Below are 20,261 nucleotides of genomic sequence, written 5' to 3'. Positions count from 1 at the left end.
GTCAAAGGGTAGAAGAGGGTGGGCTATTTCCCAGGGAATGTCTTACTGCTAAATGATGAACTAGCACTCGGCTGAGTCCTGAAGAGTTAACATGTTGTTAATGTAGCCTCACACTCTACAAGGCAGCAGGAATGGAGGGAGGAGAGAGGAACAGAGATACGAACAGAGATACACACCGTGTGTGTATGTGAGAGAGAGAGAGAGAGAGAGGGCGAGACGTAGACACATACCTTGTGTGTGAGAGAGAGAGAGAGAGAGACGCGCATTGCCCCTTAAAGTACACTGACCCCACTCTAAGTACACTGTTTTTAAAGTAGATCAGCAAGTTGAGACAGCAGCTGCTGCCAGCAAGCTCCCTCAGCCTAAAGGGGGCATAGAAAACTTTTATAAGTTTAAATGTACTGATATATGGTGGTGGGAACAGTAGAGAGAATGAATGAATGAATTCTCAAAAAGAACAGGAGTACTTGTGGCACCTTAGAGACTAAAAAATTTATTTGAACATAAGCTTTCGTGGGCTACAGTATACATCCGAAGAAGTGGGTTGTAGCCCACGAAAGCTTATGCTCAAATAAATTTGTTAGTTTCTAAGGTGCCACAAGTACTCCTGTTCTTTTTGAGAATTCATTCATTCATTCTCTCTACTGTTCCCACCACCATATATCAGTACATTGAAACTTATAAAAGTTTTCTATGCCCCCTTTAGTCCTGGGAGTACAGGATGTACAATATATATTAGAATAATGTATCATCTTTTTGATGATTCTTCTGAGAATATATTAAGATGAAATTTGATGAAGACAAGTACAAAGGACTTCACTTAGGAAGGAAAGCAAAACTATAAAATGGGTACTAACTGTCAAGGTGGTAGTACTGCTGAAAAGGATCTGAGAGTTATACTGAATCACAAATTGAATATTATTCAAAAAAGTGATGCAATTGCAAAGAAGGCTAATATCATTCTGAGGTATATTACCAGGGAGTGTCATAGGGACAGGATGCAGAGAAAAAATTTCTAGACACCATTAATGACTGCTTCTTGTAGCAGCTAGTCTTGGAACCCACAAGGGGAGAGGCAGTACTTGATGTAGTCCTAAATGGTGCAAAGGATCTAGTCCAAGAGATTAATATAGTTGAACTGCTTGGTAATAGCAACCATAATGTAATTAAATTTAACATCCTTGTAGGGGGGAAATACCAACGAAACCGACCACAGCAGCATTTAACTTCAAAAAGGGGAACTACACAAAATGAAGAAACTAGTTAAAGGGAAATTAAAAAGAACAGTCACAAGAGTGAAATGCCTGCAAGTTGCATGGAAACTTTTAAAAAATACCATAATAGAGGCTTAAACTAAATGTATACCCCAATTTTTTAAAAAAATGCCAAAAAAATGCCACCATAGCTGAACAACAGAGTAATAAGTGGTTACAGACAAAAAGACATCCTTTAAAAATTGGAAGTAAAATCCTACTGGGGAAAATAGAAAGGAGAATAAACTCTGACAAGTCAAGTGTAAAAGTATAATCAGGCAGGCCAAACAAGAATTTGAAGATCAACTAGGAAAAGACACAAAAACTAAGAAAAAAAATTTTAAGAATGAGAGAAGCAGGAAGCCTGCCCAACAATCAGTGGGGCTACTGGATTGCTGAACCAACAGCATATACACATGCTGTAGATTCCTGTTTTATCATATTTTATATTTGTAGACATTTTATATTTAAGCTTTGGTGTAATAAAGTCAGGTGAAAATCAGGATTGTTGAAGTGGAATGTATATCCAATGCAGTGTTCAATCAAATCTAGTGCAGATAGTTTCTGTAACCAATCTACCCCTATAAATTACTAAATGTTTGGTAGACATAGAATCATAAAATCCTAGAAATGTAAGGCTAGAAGGGACCTCAAGAAATCAACAAGTCCAGCCTCCTGCGCTGTGGCAGGACCAAGAAAACCTCCTAACCCATCCCTGACAGGTGCTTGTCCAGCTTGTTTTTAAAAGCTTCCAAAAATGGGGACTCCACAACTTTGGAAACCTATTCCAGAGTTTAACTACACTTGTAGTTAGAAAGTGTTTCCTAATATCTAAGACAAGTCTCCCTTGCTGCATATTAAACACATTACTTCTCATCCTAACTTCAGTGGACATGGAGAACAATTGATCACCATCCTCTTTATAACAGCCCTTAGCATAGCTGAAGACTGTTATGAGGTCCCTGATCATCACTGTAGGGATTGGGGAGGATTCAGTACAACACTGAACAATTGTGCAGGTGCATATCCTTGCAAAACTGTCATGAAAATTTACTAGCCCAAGGACCAAGTCTGTTTGCCAACTCTAATACATGACAATGTTAAAAATAAGGATATTTTGCTTGCCTGTCAAAAAATCAGCCTGGGAAAATAATCTTGGCATAAGGCTGATCATGTTGCTACGGTATAACAGATCTTGTGTTCCTACATGACATGGACACTCATTCATTTTACAGACCGAGTGGTTCTAATGGCAAAACTAGACAGTGTCCTCAGTTCTTCGTGTATATGTAACAAGTATCTGTCCTCAGTTCTATCAATGTTTTTTATAGTGCCCATCAGTGTAGCACCTAACACAGTATTTTAAATGTCTTGTGATACAGGAGGGCCAGGGAGCAGTGGGAGAGGGGAGATATATAAGCCCTAGGCTAATTAAGGCTAGGGAGGGTTGCTACAAGTTAATTGGAGCACCTGTAGTCAATTAAGGCCCTGACAGGAACCTAATAAAACCCATTGCTTCAGGCAGTCAGGATGTGTGAGGAAGGAGAGAGGACTGGAGTTTGGAAATATATTGCTGAGATTTGAAAGACCAGAGTACCGAAGGAAGGGAGACCCTGTCCCAGCAGGGCAGGGAAACTCCCTCCCCCAGTGTCAAGGACCGAGGGTAACCCTATCCAAGGAGAAAAGGGTAAGAAACCCGCAGGGGTTGAGAGAGGCTGGGGCTCAGAGTGAGGAGCAAACCCAGACTCCTCTCCCGCTTCCCTCCTCTAACACCTTCCTGAGCCACTAGCGGGGCCCTGAGTGCTCCAAGAGCATGGGCAAGGGTGATATCTTAGCCCCCCACCAAGAAAAGTGTGGGACCCACCATACCAACATCGGCCATTTTTCACAGTCTTTTATTCTGTTATTCTCAACTAATCCAAGCTCTGAATTTCAATAAATTGGCAGTTGCCTTCTCTCTTCAACCTCTGCTGTGCTACAAAATAAATACGCTTTGCCAGAAATAGTCCTGTTATATAATGGTCTCTCAGTGGGTATCTTTGTGTGGAAATAAAGATTGTACAAAGGTTACCAATCAGTTTAAGCATCATCACTCTTCTTATAACAACAATCATCTTTGTAGTACTTGGTTTCCAATATTTCCATCTTGCAAATAGTAATAAAACCCCAATCTGTTTCTGAAGTTCAAGTATTTATTAAGTGACTTTATAATACTGTTTGGTATAACTTAGTACAGCCCTGATTTTTCACTATGATATTTTTACGGAGGTGCAGGTCACAACTTTGTGACAAATTTGAGTTGATGTGTTAAATAATGTCCTACTCAGAGATCAGGCTGGCACTGAGTTATATAGAAGAACTTTGTGAAATTCACAGGAATTTCAGGAGAAGTTAGTTCGTTCTCTCTATTCTCAGCAGAGGATCCTGAAGAAATGCTCAGTCTAACAGACCTCCAAGGGGGCTCATCACAAAATATAAATACTGAGGATTTGATTTCTCTAGAGTTAGCTAAAATATAAGCTAACTGGAACTCCTGATACATCTCCTGCAGAAAAATGAACTGCTGATTCTCAGTCCTGTCTCATCAAAATATCGGCAGAGATGGTCGAGGGATTCAGACAATGAGAGAATCACGTCCATTAATGCACACAAAAGCACAGAGCTTACGTGGACAGGATGAGTGCTGAGCTCTATCAGTCAGTAGTGACACACTAATCACCACGGTCCAGTTTAAGTTGTCAGAATTGCCTTTGTACTTGTGTTCTGTATAGTGGATTGCAGCATTCCAGAACAGCCCAACTTACTGGGTGCCTATCCATTACACAAAATATGAACAAAATCTTCTAGGATGCTTGTTTTCATCCAGATTCAGAAATAAATTCTGTTAAAAAGACTGCACGATCAGAAGCAGATGCAAGTGGGAAATTGGATCAATGTAAAATTCAACTGATCCTTTCCATGTTAATACTTCAAAAATGTGAACAATATCTTAAACTACAATGTAAGTATAAAAACGGTGACCTTAACAGAGGGTTAGATGTTGGGGGACATGGAAAATTACAAAAAGGTTGACGGAGCAACAAGAAGGAAATCAGCAGGGGAATCTGATGAACACTTTAGATGTCTGTACAGAAGTGCAAGGAGTATGGGGAATAAACAGGAAGAACTGGAAGTAATAGTACATAAGCTAAATTATGGTTTAATTGGCATCACAGAGACTTGGTGGGGTAAGTCTTATGACTGGAATTTTGGTAAAAAAAAAGAGTATAGTTTGTTCAGAAAGGACAGGCAGGGAAAAAAGAGAGGAGGGGTTGCATTATACATAAAATATATAGATTTGTTCTGAGGTCCAGAAAGAGGTGGGAGGCAGACCACGTGAGAGTACCTTGGTAAAGATAAAAGGGTTAAAAAATAGGGGTGATGTCATGGTGGAGGTCTATTCTAGAACACTAAGTCAGGAAGAGGCATTTCTAAAACGAATAACGGAAACATCCAAAAACACAAGACCTGGTAGTAATGGGGGACTTTAACTACCCAAACATTTGTTGGAAAAGTAATATAGCAAAACACAAAATCTCCAATAAGTTCTTGGAATGTATCAGGGACAACTTTTTGTTTCAGACAGTGGAGGAAGTAACCAGGGGGGGTAGCCATTTTAGACTTGATTCTGACCAAGAGGGAAAAATTGCTAGCAAATCTGAAGGTGAAAGGCAATTTTGGTGAAAGTGATCATGAAATGATAGATTTCAAGATTTTAAGGAAAGAAAGGTGTGAGAGCAGCAAAATAAGGACAATAGACTTCAAAAAAGCTGCCTTTAACAAATCCAGAGAGCTGGGATGTAAAGTCCCATGGGAAGAAGATCTAAGGGAAAAACGAGATCAGGGGAGCCGGCAGTTCCTCAAGGGAACAATAGTAAAGCACAACTGCAAACTATTCTGATGCAAAGGAAAGGTAGGAGGAGGCAATATGGCTCCACCAGGAGCTCTTTAATTACCTGAAAATCAGAAAGGAATCCTACAAAAAGTGGAAACATGGTCAAATTGCTAAGGAGGAGTACAAAAGAATAGCACAAGTACGTAGGGACAAAATCAGAAAGGTTAAGGCCCAAAATGAGTTATAATTGACAAGGGACATAAAAGGCAATAAGAAGAGGTTCTTTAATACATGAGGAGAAAGACAAAGGAAAGTGTAGGTCCTCTACTTAGCAGGGAAGGAGCACTGATAACTGATGACATCAAGAAAGCTGAAATGCTTAATGATTATTTCGCATCAGTCTTCACTAAAAAAGTTAATGATGACCAGATATTCAACCCAATTAATACTGACAGTCAGGGGGAAGGAATGCAAGCCAAAATAGGGGGAAAAAACAGGTTTAAGAATATTTAAATAAGTTAGATATATTCAAGTCAGGCGGGCCTGATGAACTTTATCTTAGGGTACTTAAGGAACTAGCTGAAGCAATCTTGAAGCCATTGATAATTATATTTGAGAACTCCTGGAGGACAGATAAGGCCCCAGAAGAAGGGCAAACGTAGTACCTGTCTTGAAAAGGGGGAACAAGTAAGACCAAGGGAATTATAGACCAGCCAGCCTAACTTACTAGTGGAAAGATACTGGAACAAATTACACTGCTCTATAGCCAAAATGCTTCTGAAATAAATGTTGTCAAACTTTACTAATTCTGGGTCACTGAGAACGAAAATTATGCTTAAAATTGTTGATTGGCTCTAGTTTTCAAGATATGCTATTGGGTCAGTATATACGACCCTTGACTTGGGAATGGCAGAGGATAAGTGAGTTATAAAGGGAAGGGATCTCAATTTAAACCAGAAATGACTAAAATACATCTTTGACTGGATCTATGAATAAATCTATGACTGGGTTTGGACAGTACTTGCTTTTTAGGCAAAACAATGAATGATGCAATCTGAAGCTGGTATTGCATCATACATGATATGAATTGCATCATGTTATTCCTAGAAGTCATGGATGATGCAACCATAATGAAGCTTACATCACTCTGCTGAACAAATTGCCCTATATCAGCTCTAGAAATCATACAGTGTCGTGCTCTCTTATTTGTCAGTGTTTGATTTTGCAAAGAGACACATTTCTGTTTAGCCAAAGTGAGCAGAGATGCCTCGTACTTGTGTGAACAGTGCAGATAACTTCTGCTATGTTTGTGGTGAAGTGACTTTTGCAGCACAAAAGCGCAGTATAACCACTATGGTTAAGAAAGCCTATCGCCTTTATTTTGGCTGCAAAATTGGAGATCAGGACAAGAGGTGGGCCCCACACATATGCTGCAACACTTGTGCAACAAATCTTCGCAGGTGGTTGAATAGGAAAAGGAAATCTATGCCTTTTGCAGTGCCAATGATTTGGAGAGAGCCAACAGATCATACCAGCAATTGTTACTTCTGTTACTTCTGTTACTCCTCCAGTTGGGAAAGGTGTGTCGAAGAAAAAGTGGACTGTGCATTATCCAAACATTCCATCAGCTACACGCCCAGTACCCTACCGAGAAGGACTGCCGGTTCCTGATGCACCAGAATCATTCTCACTTGAGTCAGACGAGGAAGAGGATGAAACTTCTGGTCCTGAACCATCAATGTCACAGGACCCACATTTTCTCCCATCCTCCTCCTCTGAACCACACCTCATAACACAAAGTGAAGTGAATGACCTTGTCAGGGATTTGGAACTACCCAAGAGTAAGGCAGAGCTGTTGGGCTCCAGACTACAGCAGTGGAATCTCCTGGCAGGTGATGTTAGGGTTTCCATGTTCCGTGACCGTCAAAAGGATCTTGTCCCATTCTTCTTCATGGAAGGTGATCTTGTAGCCTGCAACAACATTGATGGTGTGATGGCAGCCTCAACATTGTTCACAATCCAGATGAGTGGAGCTGTTCATTGATTCATTGAAGACGAGTCTTAAAGCTGTTTTACTTCATAATGGCAATGTTTTGCCATCAATTCCAGTTGGTCATGCAGTCCATATGAAGGAAACCTATGACATGAAACAACTTTTGAGGTGTATAAACTATGCCAACATTAATGGCAGCTTTGTGGCGATTGGAAGGTTGTTGCTCTCTTGCTTGGTCTGCAGACTGGATACACAAAGTACTGCTGTTTTCTCTGCAAATGGGATAGTCGTTCAAGAGATTTCCACTACATCAAGAAAGATTGGCCACTCCGACAGTCATTGGAGCCTGGGAGGAAAAGTGTTCAGCATCCACCACTTGTTGAATCAAGGAAGATTTTGTTACCACCCTTACACATCAGGCTGGGTCTGATGAAGAACTTTGTCAAGGCCATTGACAAAACACAAGCAGCTTTCAAGTACCTCCATGGAAAATTTCCAAGGTTAAGTGAAACTAAGATAAAGGAAGGTGTCTTTGTTGGTCCTCAGATTCGTGAACTTCTTCGAGATGATGCATTTGACCATGCACTGCGTGGCAAGGAAAAGATGGCATGGAAAGCCTTCCAGTTAGTGGCAATACATTTTCTCGGAAACAACAAGGCAGATAACTACAGGTTGTTGGTGGAAAACCTCCTCAAGGCATACAAAAGCCTTAGTTGCAACATGTCACTAAAGATACATTTTTTGCACTCTCATCTAGATTTTTTTCCACCCAACTGCAGAGCAGTGAGCGATGAGCACAGCAAGCGATTTCACCAGGACATTACAGCAATGGAGAAACGCTATCAGGGCAAATGGAGGCCATCAATGCTTGCAGACTATTGCTGGACAGTGACAAGAGATGCTCCATTTAATGAATACACGAGACAAGCCAAGAAGCGCCGAGTAGACACTGAATAGGACTAAACTATGTACATAATAGTTTTTTGCCTTTTGTTTCATAATCAATTTTATTTATATAACCCTTTTGCTGATTTTTAAAGTGTTACATAAACAGGATAGGTGAAATATTATCATGTAAAGCAACCATAAACACATGAAAAGACCTAGGTTTACAATTTATGATTAAAATTCTACTATCTATATAATATACATAGACATTACATTGTAAATGTAAAAACTTAAATATCTTAGAAACAGTAGCCAATCCGTTGTTTTAATTATCATATTTGAATTCAGCACATCAAAATACATAATAAATAGCACATTTTATCTCTGAAGCAGACGACTTCTCAAAAATTGTAGACCAGTGTTATTAAACAATTTATTTGTAAGCACTTGGAGGATATAAGGAATAGTCAGCATGAACAAATCATGCCAAACCAACTTAATTTCCTTCTTTGATAGGATTACTGATGTAGTGGATGGGGGGAAGCAGTAGATGTGATATACTTTGATTTTAGAAAGGCTTTTTACACAGTTCTGCATGACATTCTCATAAGCAAACTAGGGAAATGAGGTCTAGATGAATTTACTATAAGGTGGGAGCACAACTGGTTGAAAGACTGTACTCAAAGAATAGTTATCAATGGCTTGCTGTCAAATTGGGAGAATGTATCTAGTGAGATCCTGTGCAATCAGTCCTGTGTATGGTATTATTCAACATTTTCATTATGATTTGGATAATAGAGTGGAGAGGATGCTTATAAAATCTGCAGATGACACCAAACTAAGACAGGTTGCAAGCACTTTGGAGGCCAGGATTAGAATTCAAAAGGACCTTGACTGGTCTGAAATCAACAAGATGAAATTCATTAAAGACAAGTGCAAAGTTCTACACATAGGAAGCAAAAATCAACTGCACAATTACAAAATGAGGAATAACTGTCTAGGTGGTAGTATTGCTGAAAAAGATGTGGGGGTTATAGTGGACCACAACTGAATATCAGTTTTCAATGTGATGCAGCTGCAAAAAACGCTAATATGATTCTGGGATGTTTTACCAGTAGTGTTGTATGTGAGTCATAGGAGATAATTGTCTCAATATATTCGGCACTGGTGAGGCCCCAGCTGGTGTACTGCATCCAATTCTGGGCACGACAATTTAAGAAGGGCGTGGACAACTTGGAAAGAGTCCAGAGACAAGCAACAAAAGTGATAAAAGTTTGAGAAAACCTGACTTATGAGGAAAGATTGAAAAAACTTAGCATATTTAGTCTTGAGGGAAAAAAGACTGAGGAGGGACCTGATAACACTTTTCAGATATGCTAGGGACTGTTATAAAGAGGATAGTGATCAGTTCTCCCTGTCCACTGAAGGTAGGACAGGAAGTACTGGTTTTAATATGCAGCAAGGGGGACTTAAGTTAAATATTAGGAAACACTTTCTGACTATAAGGACTGTTAAGCTCTGGCATAGGCTTCCAAGGGAGGTTGTGGAGTCCCCATCTTTGTAAGCTTTTAAAAACAAGCTGGACAAACACCTGTTAGGGATAGTCTAGGTTTACTTGGTCCTGCCTCAGTGCAGGGGGCTGGACTTGTTGACTTCTCAAGGTCCCTTCCAGCCCTACAGTGCTATGATTGTATGAACTGATTACCCAGAAACACAATCACATAACAAATGTCATGTTTGAGGTGTTCTAATTATTCACTCATGGATTCCCACTAAGGACTTGGAAACCCATTGCAAATTATTTAACTTTGAAATGAGCGAGGTGCTGAGCACCCTCACACAGAGAATGTTAAGGGCATCGATGCCGACTTCGTGGGTGCTCTGGGGCTCTAGCACCCACAGGAAAAAATAGTGGATGCTCAGCACCCACCAGCCGCAGCTGTTTGGTGGCACTGCCAATCAGCTGTTCGGCAGCTCTGCAGATCAGCTGTTCGGCGGGGCTGCTTATCAGCTGTTCAGCAGCTGGGGAAGGCACTTGGGGGAAGGTGGAGAGCTGCAAGCGCTGGGTGGGCGGGGGCCTCAGGGAAGGGTTTGGTATGAGGGCAAGGCCTCAGGGAAGGGGGCAGAGTGGGATGGGAAGAGGTGGAACAAGAGTGAGGCCTTGGGAAGGGGTGAAGTGGGGGCAGGGCCTCAGGGTGGAGCGGGGGTGGAGCACCCCCAGGGAAAAATAGAAGTCAGCACCTAGGGTTAAGGGCACCGAACACCTTACAGCAGATATTCAACCCATCACAAGACCAGGCAGTTTGTGAACAAACAGCACAAACGAATGAAAAAAAATAATCATCATATATTTTGTTCATTTATTATAACAACGGCATATTAATTGGAATAATTTAGTGGTACTTTTATAGCTGCATAGATATTAAAACCAGAAGGGACTCTTATATATGACCATCTAGTCTGACCTCCTGCATAATGCAGGCCAGAGAATTTTACCCAATAATTCCTGCATCAAATCCACAAGTTCTCCTTGAGCTTGAGCAGATCTTTGAGAATGCTCTAGAAAGACTTTGTGTGATGAGAATCCCCCACTTCCCTTAGGAAGTTCTTTCAATGGTTAATTATCCTCACTGTTAAAAATTTGTGCTTTTTCCTAGTTTAAACTTGGTACTTAGAAAGTACAGTAATAGGTAGTATAGAACTACCTCGAGGAGCTAGACAGATGGATACTTTATGGTCATACTTCACAATATACCAGTCTGTGTTTTGTGATATAGTTTGTAAAAATAATGACATCTTATGGCCTGAATTTTTTCGGTGGCTGCATACCTTAATTCCCATTAAAGTCAATAGAAGCTGCAAGTGCTCATCCCCTCTGGAATATCAGCCCTCAATACTGGTGATGAAATCTTTCAGGGAAGTGGGAAGAGAGATTGAAATGTTCTGTGTGACTTATAAGATATGTGACTTATTGAGGTTCTACTGCTCCTAGGTATCAGTCGTGTAAATACTTAGGTATGTAAGTTGACACATGAGTGGCTCCATTGAGTTTAATGAGAGTACACATGTGTGAGTCTTGCAGGATTGGGGCATCACAGATGAAAGTTGGGCTGCTGACTCTCTTGAGTCCCTTTAAAAATCCCAACATACATTTTTTTAAAGAAAAATATGGTCTTGTCTTTCTTGTTTGATTTAAAGTTTCACTGAATTGAATTAGATTTTATTTTTTAGATCAAGTACTTATAAACTGCCAGTTTGATTTTCCCATAGTGTGTTTTTACCAAGTGCAGAAAACAGCATCTTAGGGAATCCAATAATTGTTATGGATCCAATCCATGTGTTCTCAAAGCTCTGATTTTATCATGGAATTAAACATGTTAATGCTAAATAACATAATTGATCCTAAAGTTTATCACTAAACCCAGTGCCTTTAATTTAAATGAGTCTCAATGTTCACGCTCCAGTACCATTTTGGTTTACAATTGGATACTTTTAGCAAAATATTTATACTAGCTAATGAATCTGTAATGAAATCACTGTCAGTCTTAAATTATGCTGTTTTTCTTCCAAGCACTATGAATTAACTGAAAAGAAATAATTTACATGTGGCTATTAAATCAACCTGTCTACCAGACTTTTTTCTGAAGCCAATATGTATGTGTGAGAACCAATAATGCATCTGCTGAAAACAATATTTCAACTCAAACCAATATGTGGGTGTTCTGGCTGAGCTGGTTTAATTGAAACTAGGAAACTGGTGCCGTTTTACTGAAAGCTATGTAGGAAAAGAGCTGAAGCTCCAGAAAGTCCATCCTATTCTCTCTCAGGGTGAACCTACAAGTATTGCATTGTAGCAAGTAACAACAAAGGCCCAGCTTGTGATAGGTATGTAGTCAATGGGAGTTAGGAGCCTAAACACCTTTGATGATGTGGGCCAAAATGTGGAACACTTTCTGTTATTAGAAGGTTGGCTGTGGGCTAGATAAATTCATGGAGGATAAGTCCGTTAATGGCTGTTAGCCAGGATGGGTAAGGAGTGGTGTCTCTAGCCTCTGTTTGTCAGAGGGTGGAGATGGATGGCAGGAGAGAGATCACTTGATCATTACCTGTTAGGGTCACTCCCTCTGGGGCACCTGGCATTGGCCACTGTCAGCAGACAGGATACTGGGCTAGATGGACCTTTGGTCTGACCCAGTATGGCCATTCTTATGTTCTTATGTCCTTTGATTTCTTTAATAGTTAAAACAAGTGCCAACATAAAATGGCCCCTCTTGGTCTGAACAGTCTTATGGGATGTCTAGGCTCTGTGGATCACATATGTATTAAAGATGAGGGGATCTGCTGACTGCCCCCTTGAGCTCCTGGCAAGCTGCCAGTGATGACCTAGGTTGAGCACCCCTGAATTACTGAATGTTCATTAAACCAGGGCTTTGGAGCGGAGCCCGGAGCTGGAGCACGGACCAGAAGGTTTTTGCCCGGAGCTGGAGCAGAGCCGGAGGGGAGCAATTCAAAACTTTGATTGCTCCAAATCCCTGCATTAAACATCCATCGTTAAAAACCAGATTATCTTTATTTCAACCATGTACCAGCTATATTAGAACATGTACGATACTCCTTATGTCAGTCTGTGAATCTGAACTAGTATGGTGTATTGCACTCATTGCTTTCCCCCAATACCAAAAAATGAAATCTAAACTTTCCCATTAATGGATATTCCATGCTCCTTCGAACCAGTACATTGCAACTTGCACTAGTTTGTGACTCCTCCTGGATTTAAGACCTGTAATCAATTTCTTCCCGAAAATGGTATTAATTTAATCTGTTATTGAATTTTGTCCTCATTTTGGATATCGGGCATATTGCTCTGACACCCACACACTTTGGGTATACGTGACAGAAGGAGGCGCCAGCGTCTGTGGAACAGGAGATAAAAAAGGTGACGACTTGCAGGGACAGCGGAAGAGTGTGCTGATTTAATCCCATTAAGGAAAGCTTACACAGCTTGCTGTCACTATGTATTTTAAAAATTAATTTGCAATAATAAGACATGTCTCTGTTTTTGATTCCTTTGTACCACAGTCTAGCACAAGTTCTAGTTTGTTGCTAATAACTCAGAGGATTGTGTACAAGACAGAGCAGAGGTGTGAGTGATAGTTTATTTCAATTTGAGTAGGATGAGCTATATACCATAGATGATAGCAGTAGTTTTTTAATTAAAGGGAAAACGTGCTGGGCTTTCTTTCAGAGTGGTGGGCAAGAGCTTTGGAGACATAGACCCCATTATGTGTTATTGAGTTTGTGTCTGTAATCCCCATTTTCCAGTTCATCAAGCGGTTGCTCATATATAAAGAGAGAGCTCCCTTGCTGGGATCCTTTGGTTTTAGCATGAACCTTGTTTTTGTTGTTATAACGCACAAATCCAAATGCCCGTCAGACAGTTTAAAGAAACAATTCACTATCTTGCTATATATTCATGACAAAAATTGTTTAAAAGTTGCTGCTCAATGGGGTAAGCGATGCGGTGGTTAATGTACTGATAGTTCACTTGATGGATGGTTTCATCTTTAATTGCTATTGGAAATTAGGGGTGAGATTTTGAAAGGCACAAATGAAAGCAAGGTGCTCACCTCCCATTGACTTTCATTGCCCAGTGTGCTTTGAAAAATTCTCTAGAATATGGTCCAAACCACATTCTAATTAACCACATTAACTGACTCTGAATGGCAGAAAGCTGAGATTTCATCACTGAAAAACATTTTAAAGACCCCCTACACCCATTTAAGTGAGTGGGGGAGGAAAAGTCAATGGGGGACAAGGCGAAGAGAGACAGTATGTGTGAGGAGGGATTGAGGGGGGCCAAAGAAAGCAGTTGGGACTGAAGAAAGGAAGGAGCTGGAGGAGAAAAACTAAGATTTAGACTCTCTTCTCCCCACAAAGAACTTGCCATTTCAGAAGCAGCTTAGAGATATCCAGCCACTTACCATCTCTGCAGTCACTGTCTTAGCTGTTCCTACAACAGCATTCACCCTGGGATTCAAGGACCAAACGCACTTTCTATCAGAAAAGCTCAGTGGGAATTGTTTGATAGTCTCAATTTCATTTTTACAAATGAAAATGGGTCAAAAGTGGCTGTTAGGCCACAAGCCACTGCTGGAGGAACAGGGGGGATATTGAAGGGGCAGAAAGGGTTCAGTAGTCCAGAAAAGGGGGATGGTTTGCAAATAGTGTTTCTGAATGCATTAGACCAGGGGTGGGCAAACTACAGCCCTCAAGCCACGTCCGGCCTGTCAGAAGTTTTAATACAGCCCTCGAGCTCCTGCCAGGGAGCGGGGTTAAGGGTTTGCCCCACTCCAGCACTCCAGCCAGGTAGGAGGGTCGGGGCTTTCTGCACGGCTCCTGGAAGCAGCGGCATGTCTCCCCTCCAGCTCCTACATGTAGGGGCAGCCAGGGGGCTCTGCATGCTGCCCCCGTCCCAAGCGCTGCCCCCACACCTCCCATTGGCCGGGAACCACGGCCAATGGGAGCTGCAGGGGTGGCGCCTGCAGATGGAGCAACGCACAGAGCTGCCTGGCCAGCACCACACCTCCGCATAAGAGCCAGAGGGGGGACATGCCGTTGCTTCCAGGAGCTACTTGAGGTAAGCACCACCCGGAGCTGCACCCTTAAGCCCGTCCTGTACCCCAATCCCCTGCCCCATCTCTGATCCTCCTCCTGCCCTCCAAACCACTCAGTCCCAGCACGGAACACCCTCCTGCACCCTGAACCCCTCATCCCCAGCCCCAACTTAGAGCCTGCACCCCCAGCCAGAGCCCTCAACCCCTCCTGCACCCCAGCCCCCTACCCCAGCCTGGAGCACCCTCCTGCACCCCAAACCCTGCATCCCTAGCCCCACCCCAGAGCCTGCACCCCCAGCCAGAGCCCTCAACCCCCCCTGCACCCGAGCCCTGATCCCCCTCTCGCCCTCCAAACCCCTCAGTCCCACCCTGGAACACCCTCCTGCACCCCAAATCCCTCATCCCCAGCCACACCCCAGAGCCCGCCTCCTCAGCTGGAGCCCTCCCCCTTTCCCCACATCCCAGCCCCCAATTTTGTGAGCATTCATGGCCCACCATACAATTTCTATAACCAGATGTGGCCCTCAGGCCAAAAAGTTTGCCCACTCCTGCAATAGACAGTAGATGGGGAAAGGTTTGAATCATGTTTTCCCTTCCTTTTTTGCTTACTCTTCATCCAGAAATTGTTTTTTCCTAGAGGAAGGATACATTGTATACATTACGACAAAAAAATTTTAAAAGGCTTGTAAAAAAAAATGAAATGTAAAATTAAGGAGCCGCACTCCAATAGCAAAAAGAAGAACAGGAGTACTTGTGACACCTTAGAGACTAACAAATTTATTAGAGCATAAGCTTTCGTGGACTACAGCCCACTTCTTCGGATGCATATCTCCAATAGCAATGAGTCCTACCTGGCAGGGGATCAGTAGGTCATTACTTTGCTTTTTTGTTGGTTGTGCGCCAGAAGGCACTTGAAGAGTTAATACTGTAGGTCTCACTCCACCAGAAGTACAGCTGGCTAGAGTTCTCACTTTGAGTTGCTACTAGTAAAGCACTTGTGCTTACAATTATATTAGTCTGTATCACCAAACTGTCACACAGTTTGGTACAGTTGGCAGTCTGCTGAGAAGAGCACTGGATTTGAAGCATATGGTGTGTTAAGTGGAGGTCACAATGAAGGTGCTTTGGCAGAACGTATACAGTGACTATCTGCACTGTCCTTGACTCTGGCCAGTGCTACTAGACTTCAGGAGCACCAAATTAACACACAGCATTTTCAAAAATTGAAAGATAAGAGTTGCCTCTTAAAAAAACAAACTAGAAGCAAACAACTGGCATTTAATAGCAGCTGCATGAACCATTGTAGATGAGGTATTTGTACCCTGTATTGTATGTAGAGCACCAGATCCTGAGACCCTTACTTAGTTTTTACTGAGCCCTTACTAAGGTGTTTGCATAAACTAGGGCTGAATAAAATCTGACTCTAATGAATATTGAATAAATGGAAATGGTATTTGGTTCAAACTCAGTAATAGACAGTGCAGTAAATGATGGCCTCACATGGCTGTTACGGCAAATATAAATTCTAAATATTGTTAATCAATTCCATAACCTCACCAAACAATGTCTCAAGTGCCTCTCTTCTTTTATATTTTCTCAGTAACTTGGTAATATGATCATACAATTATGATAAAAACAGGCTAGCATTTATACATTTACCTGTAATTAGAAGTTGTAAGGGAATGTCAGTTTCCCACTAATCATAATTAAATGAGGACGTATCCATTTTCTAGAATGACATTTTGGTAATTAAATCTACCCTGAAAAGGTTTGCTTATCTTCTCCAAAATGATTAATTTGTTTTTGTTTCTAAATTGCACACTGCACAGGCTAAACCCTTATTCTGAGTGCTCTGGGCTTTGTGCCGGTACTGTTGACTGAGAAGGTTAGCATAAGTATTCTCTTCTGCCTGCAGGTAATGTTTGTTGACAAAATGACAGTTTTAAAATGGGGCCAGATCATCAGGTGGTGTAAATGGGATAGCTCCATTTAAGTCAACAGAGCTACATCAGTTTACACAAGCTAAGGATGTGGCCCATAAATCGCAATGAACAGTGAAACAAGTAGCCTCCCCAGGAACTAGAAGTCAGGCTTCAAACAAGCAGCCTGCCAGTCCTGAGTGAGGAGAGGCATTTGGTAGGTGAGAGAGGGGTGGGGTCCATTGCAGGTGCACAAGAGGATGATATGAATTGGCCAAAAGAAAGAGGAAAGAAGAAGATGATGTCATGGGAAGGGACTTAAAGGAAATGGAGCCTTTTTCTAACCCCCCACCCACCTCTTAACCCCTGCTGGGTCACCATAAGAATAGGCTATGCGGGAGTGAAAAGTGTCTGAGTCAGCCATGTCAGGGATAAAACAAAGTGGAGTTTCTAATTATGCAGCTTCCAACAGGTATTTGAATTATTATGCAGGTTAAACAAAGTCTCAGGTGTAAGCCAGAATGTGGCTCAACACCTGTTTGAAATTGAATTTCCGCTTAGCTCTAGCTGACCTAAGGGAATCCCTGGAGCGTGAAAGATGTGATCAGAACAGCTGACCAACCTGTGACTCACTTCCTTGTGGAATATCATGAAAGGTAGCAAGCCTATTGGGGGCTGGGGTCAGGGATCTTATCAAGGATTGGACAGAAGGAGTTGGATACTGATGATCTATTTGGGATGCAAGAGAGCCTGTTCGGGTTCACATGGCAGATTGGGGAGAGGGAATCGGGGACTGAGGGAAGAACTGATTGGGCTGGGAAAAATAGAGTGGTGGAAAATGGAAATCTCTAAGTATGTAGAGAAGTATCTGAACTGTGGGGAACTGCCCTATTCCTCCAAACATATTGGGGTTCACACAGCACTATTTTCAATAACCTGAGGATATTACAGTGTGTTGTTCTGATCCATTATTAAATGTCTTTTTTATCGCTCATGTCAGACTGAGGTAGTAGGAAACTTAAGTTCATGCTTTGCAAAACCTTTTATCAGATTTTTATTCTATAATCAGCTGCTAAAATAGTACGCTCTGACTGTACACTGATAAGATTCATACCCAGAGAGTATATTTAGAATATTGCCTTAGTAATATTATCTTGTCTCAAGGCTTTTATATGGTACTTCCTGTTCATCTCAATGTCTTTGATAACCGTTCTTGGTAATAGTGCCTTCTTCTTGGGGAGCTAGGAGGTTGGCTGTTCCCCCCCCCGCAATGCAGCAGGGAGAGCTCTGGTTCCATATACCTAGAACTTCTGATGTTTGAGGATTATTCATTTCATTTGGGGGGGTTATTTTTAGAAATTTTTGAGTTTTATGTAGATGTCCAAAATGGGGGGTGGGGGAATTGGGAACTTTCTCTTTGTGTATAGCATAATGAGTAATTACTCATTGCTTTGGTATATTCTGTAATGAATAAACTTTTTGTAGTGGTTCCTAGTTCGCTTTAACATAGTACTGTGTGTTTTTTTTAGTGTAGTACTATGTTAATGAATGCAAGGAAACCTTTAGTGCGCACCAGCAGGGACCAATTAATGTGCACACAGTAGCGTGCTTTAGAGATCACATCCCCATAATCCGCATTACTACTCCATGTAGACAGACCCTTAGATTAGAGTTACCATATGTCTAGGTTTTCCTGGACGTTGCCTCTTTTTTGATCCTCCGCCCTGTGTCTGGGTGGATTTTTCAAATAAGAGGCAACGTCAGGGTTTTTGTGGAGCAGACGTTGCAGCTCAGAAAGAGTCCCAATTGGTCCCTTCCCTGCATCCACATCTGATTGGTCCCTCACAGCTGCAGGATCCTGCCCACCCAAGCCCTGGCTCCCAGCCCCGGGGAGGGGGGGAGCCCCACAGGGAGATGCTGACTGACAGCTGTTGCTGCATCCCAGGTCTGCACCAGCTGCCCTGCCATCATGATAGGGAGCGACACTACCCCCCCCCACCTCAAGAGTGAGTCCCCAGGTACCTCCTCTAGCACCCCCCAGGTACTCCTCCCAGTATAGTCATGCCCCATTCAGCACCCCCCAAATACACCCCAGTATACACACACACCTCCAGCATCTGCCAAATTCCCCCTCCAACACCTCCCAAATATCTCCCAGTACACACAAACCCCTCCAGCACCCCTCAACTGTACTCCTCTCCAGCTCCCCCCTGCCCCTGCCAGCAGTATCATCTTTTGGGGGAACCTGAAACATGGTAACCCTACTTAGATACAAGTAACTCTTTCTGGTGTTTCCTGGTGTTTATTGGATAAATACCTGTTTCTTTTCTTTTTTGTATTGTGGGTATTTTATGAATGTTCATCAGTTAAAGCAAAAAATCAGAAGCCCTCCATACACCCTACACCCTGACCCATACAGTGTCCTGCTTTTGTTTTGGGTGATTGCCAGAAACTCATGATTGCGCCATCATAGAGTCCTGGCCAGAGTAGGTTTCCTTTGGTATGTCTGCACTGCAGACAGACACCCACACCTGGCAATGCCAGCTGACTCAGCTCCTGGGACTCAGGCTAAAGGGCTGTTTAATTGTGGAGCAGATGTTTGGGCTCAGGCTGCAGTCCGAGCTCTGGGAACCTCCCACCACAAAGGGTCCTAGAGCCCAGACTCCAGCCTGATCCTGAATGTCTACACCACAGTTAAACTGCCCCTTAGCCCAAACCCTGCAAGCCTGAGTCAGCTGGCACGGGCCAGCCGCAGGTTTTTAATTGCAGTGTAGACATTGAGCCAGGAATCCCTGAACAGAAGCAGAGAGCATTAGCATGCCCTTGCACCCAGCCACTGTGTTGAACTGCTGTGGCATTGTGTCTGATTACATTAATTCGGTGCTGTTGGTGTTTTTGTTTTAAACAGGTAATGATGATTCAGACATAGAGATCCAAGAGGACGAGGGATCTGATAGTGAAGAGGAAGACAGGCAGCTAATAAAGCAGCGCACGGCCATGGAGATCCTGATGCAAGGTATCCTCACTTCCCCTTAATTCCCCCTCTTTCATTGGACATACTAGAAGTGCTCCTCCTGACTGCTCAGCACAGGGTTTGGATACTTTTTTTTGTGGGACACTTTGGGTATAAGATCCTGTTTGGGTTCATGAGCTTGCACCCTGCTCAATTCTCTTGGACTGACAGGGGTACTGTAATGCTTCAGAGAAGAGGGGTCTTTTCAAGGGAGCCAAGGCAAGGGAAATTTTACTGAAAAGATCAGTGTGTTTTTACCTTGTCTGGACTCAGAAATAGCTTCGGAAATAGCCATAGACCTGTGGTCCCAATGCCTGACTGGGGAGCTCTTCCTTTCCTTTCGCAGTAGATGTAGAGTGAATTCACATATTCCCTACACCAGTGATTCTCAAACTATGGGTCAGGACCCCATTTTAATGGGGTCACCAGGGCTGACTTTTAGACTTGCTAGGACCCAGGGCTAAAGCCCAAGCCCGAGGGCTTCAGCCCTGAGCAGCAGGGCTCAGGTTACAGGCCCCCTGCTTGGGGCTGAAGCCCTTGGGCTTTGACTTTGGCTTCCCGCCTCCCCTTCCAGGGTGTTGGGGCTGAAGCTCAGGCTTCAGTCCCACCCTACCCCCCACTCCTGAGGTCTTGTAGTAATTTTTGTTGGCAGAAGGAGGTCGCGGTGCACTGAAGTTTGAGAATCCCTGCCTTACACTAACCTCCTG

The 20,261-nt window shown here is 42.6% G+C and overlaps 1 protein-coding gene across 1 annotated transcript in view; it reads left to right on the top strand.

The window, feature by feature from the left end:
• The window catches only part of CLUAP1 (clusterin associated protein 1), a gene marked incomplete in the record, with an annotated part of 220,935 nt that overhangs the window by 176,635 nt on the left and 24,039 nt on the right, over positions 1–20,261 (top strand). The window contains 1 exon segment of the mRNA XM_034783497.1: positions 19,450–19,557. Coding sequence (XP_034639388.1) covers positions 19,450–19,557 — 108 coding nt within the window.

This window comes from Trachemys scripta, chromosome 10 (genome assembly GCF_013100865.1).
Source record: "Trachemys scripta elegans isolate TJP31775 chromosome 10, CAS_Tse_1.0, whole genome shotgun sequence".
Classification (NCBI taxonomy): Eukaryota; Metazoa; Chordata; order Testudines; family Emydidae; genus Trachemys; species Trachemys scripta.
Note: the sequence above shows the minus strand (reverse complement) of the source record. Positions and strands in the feature narration are given on the sequence as shown.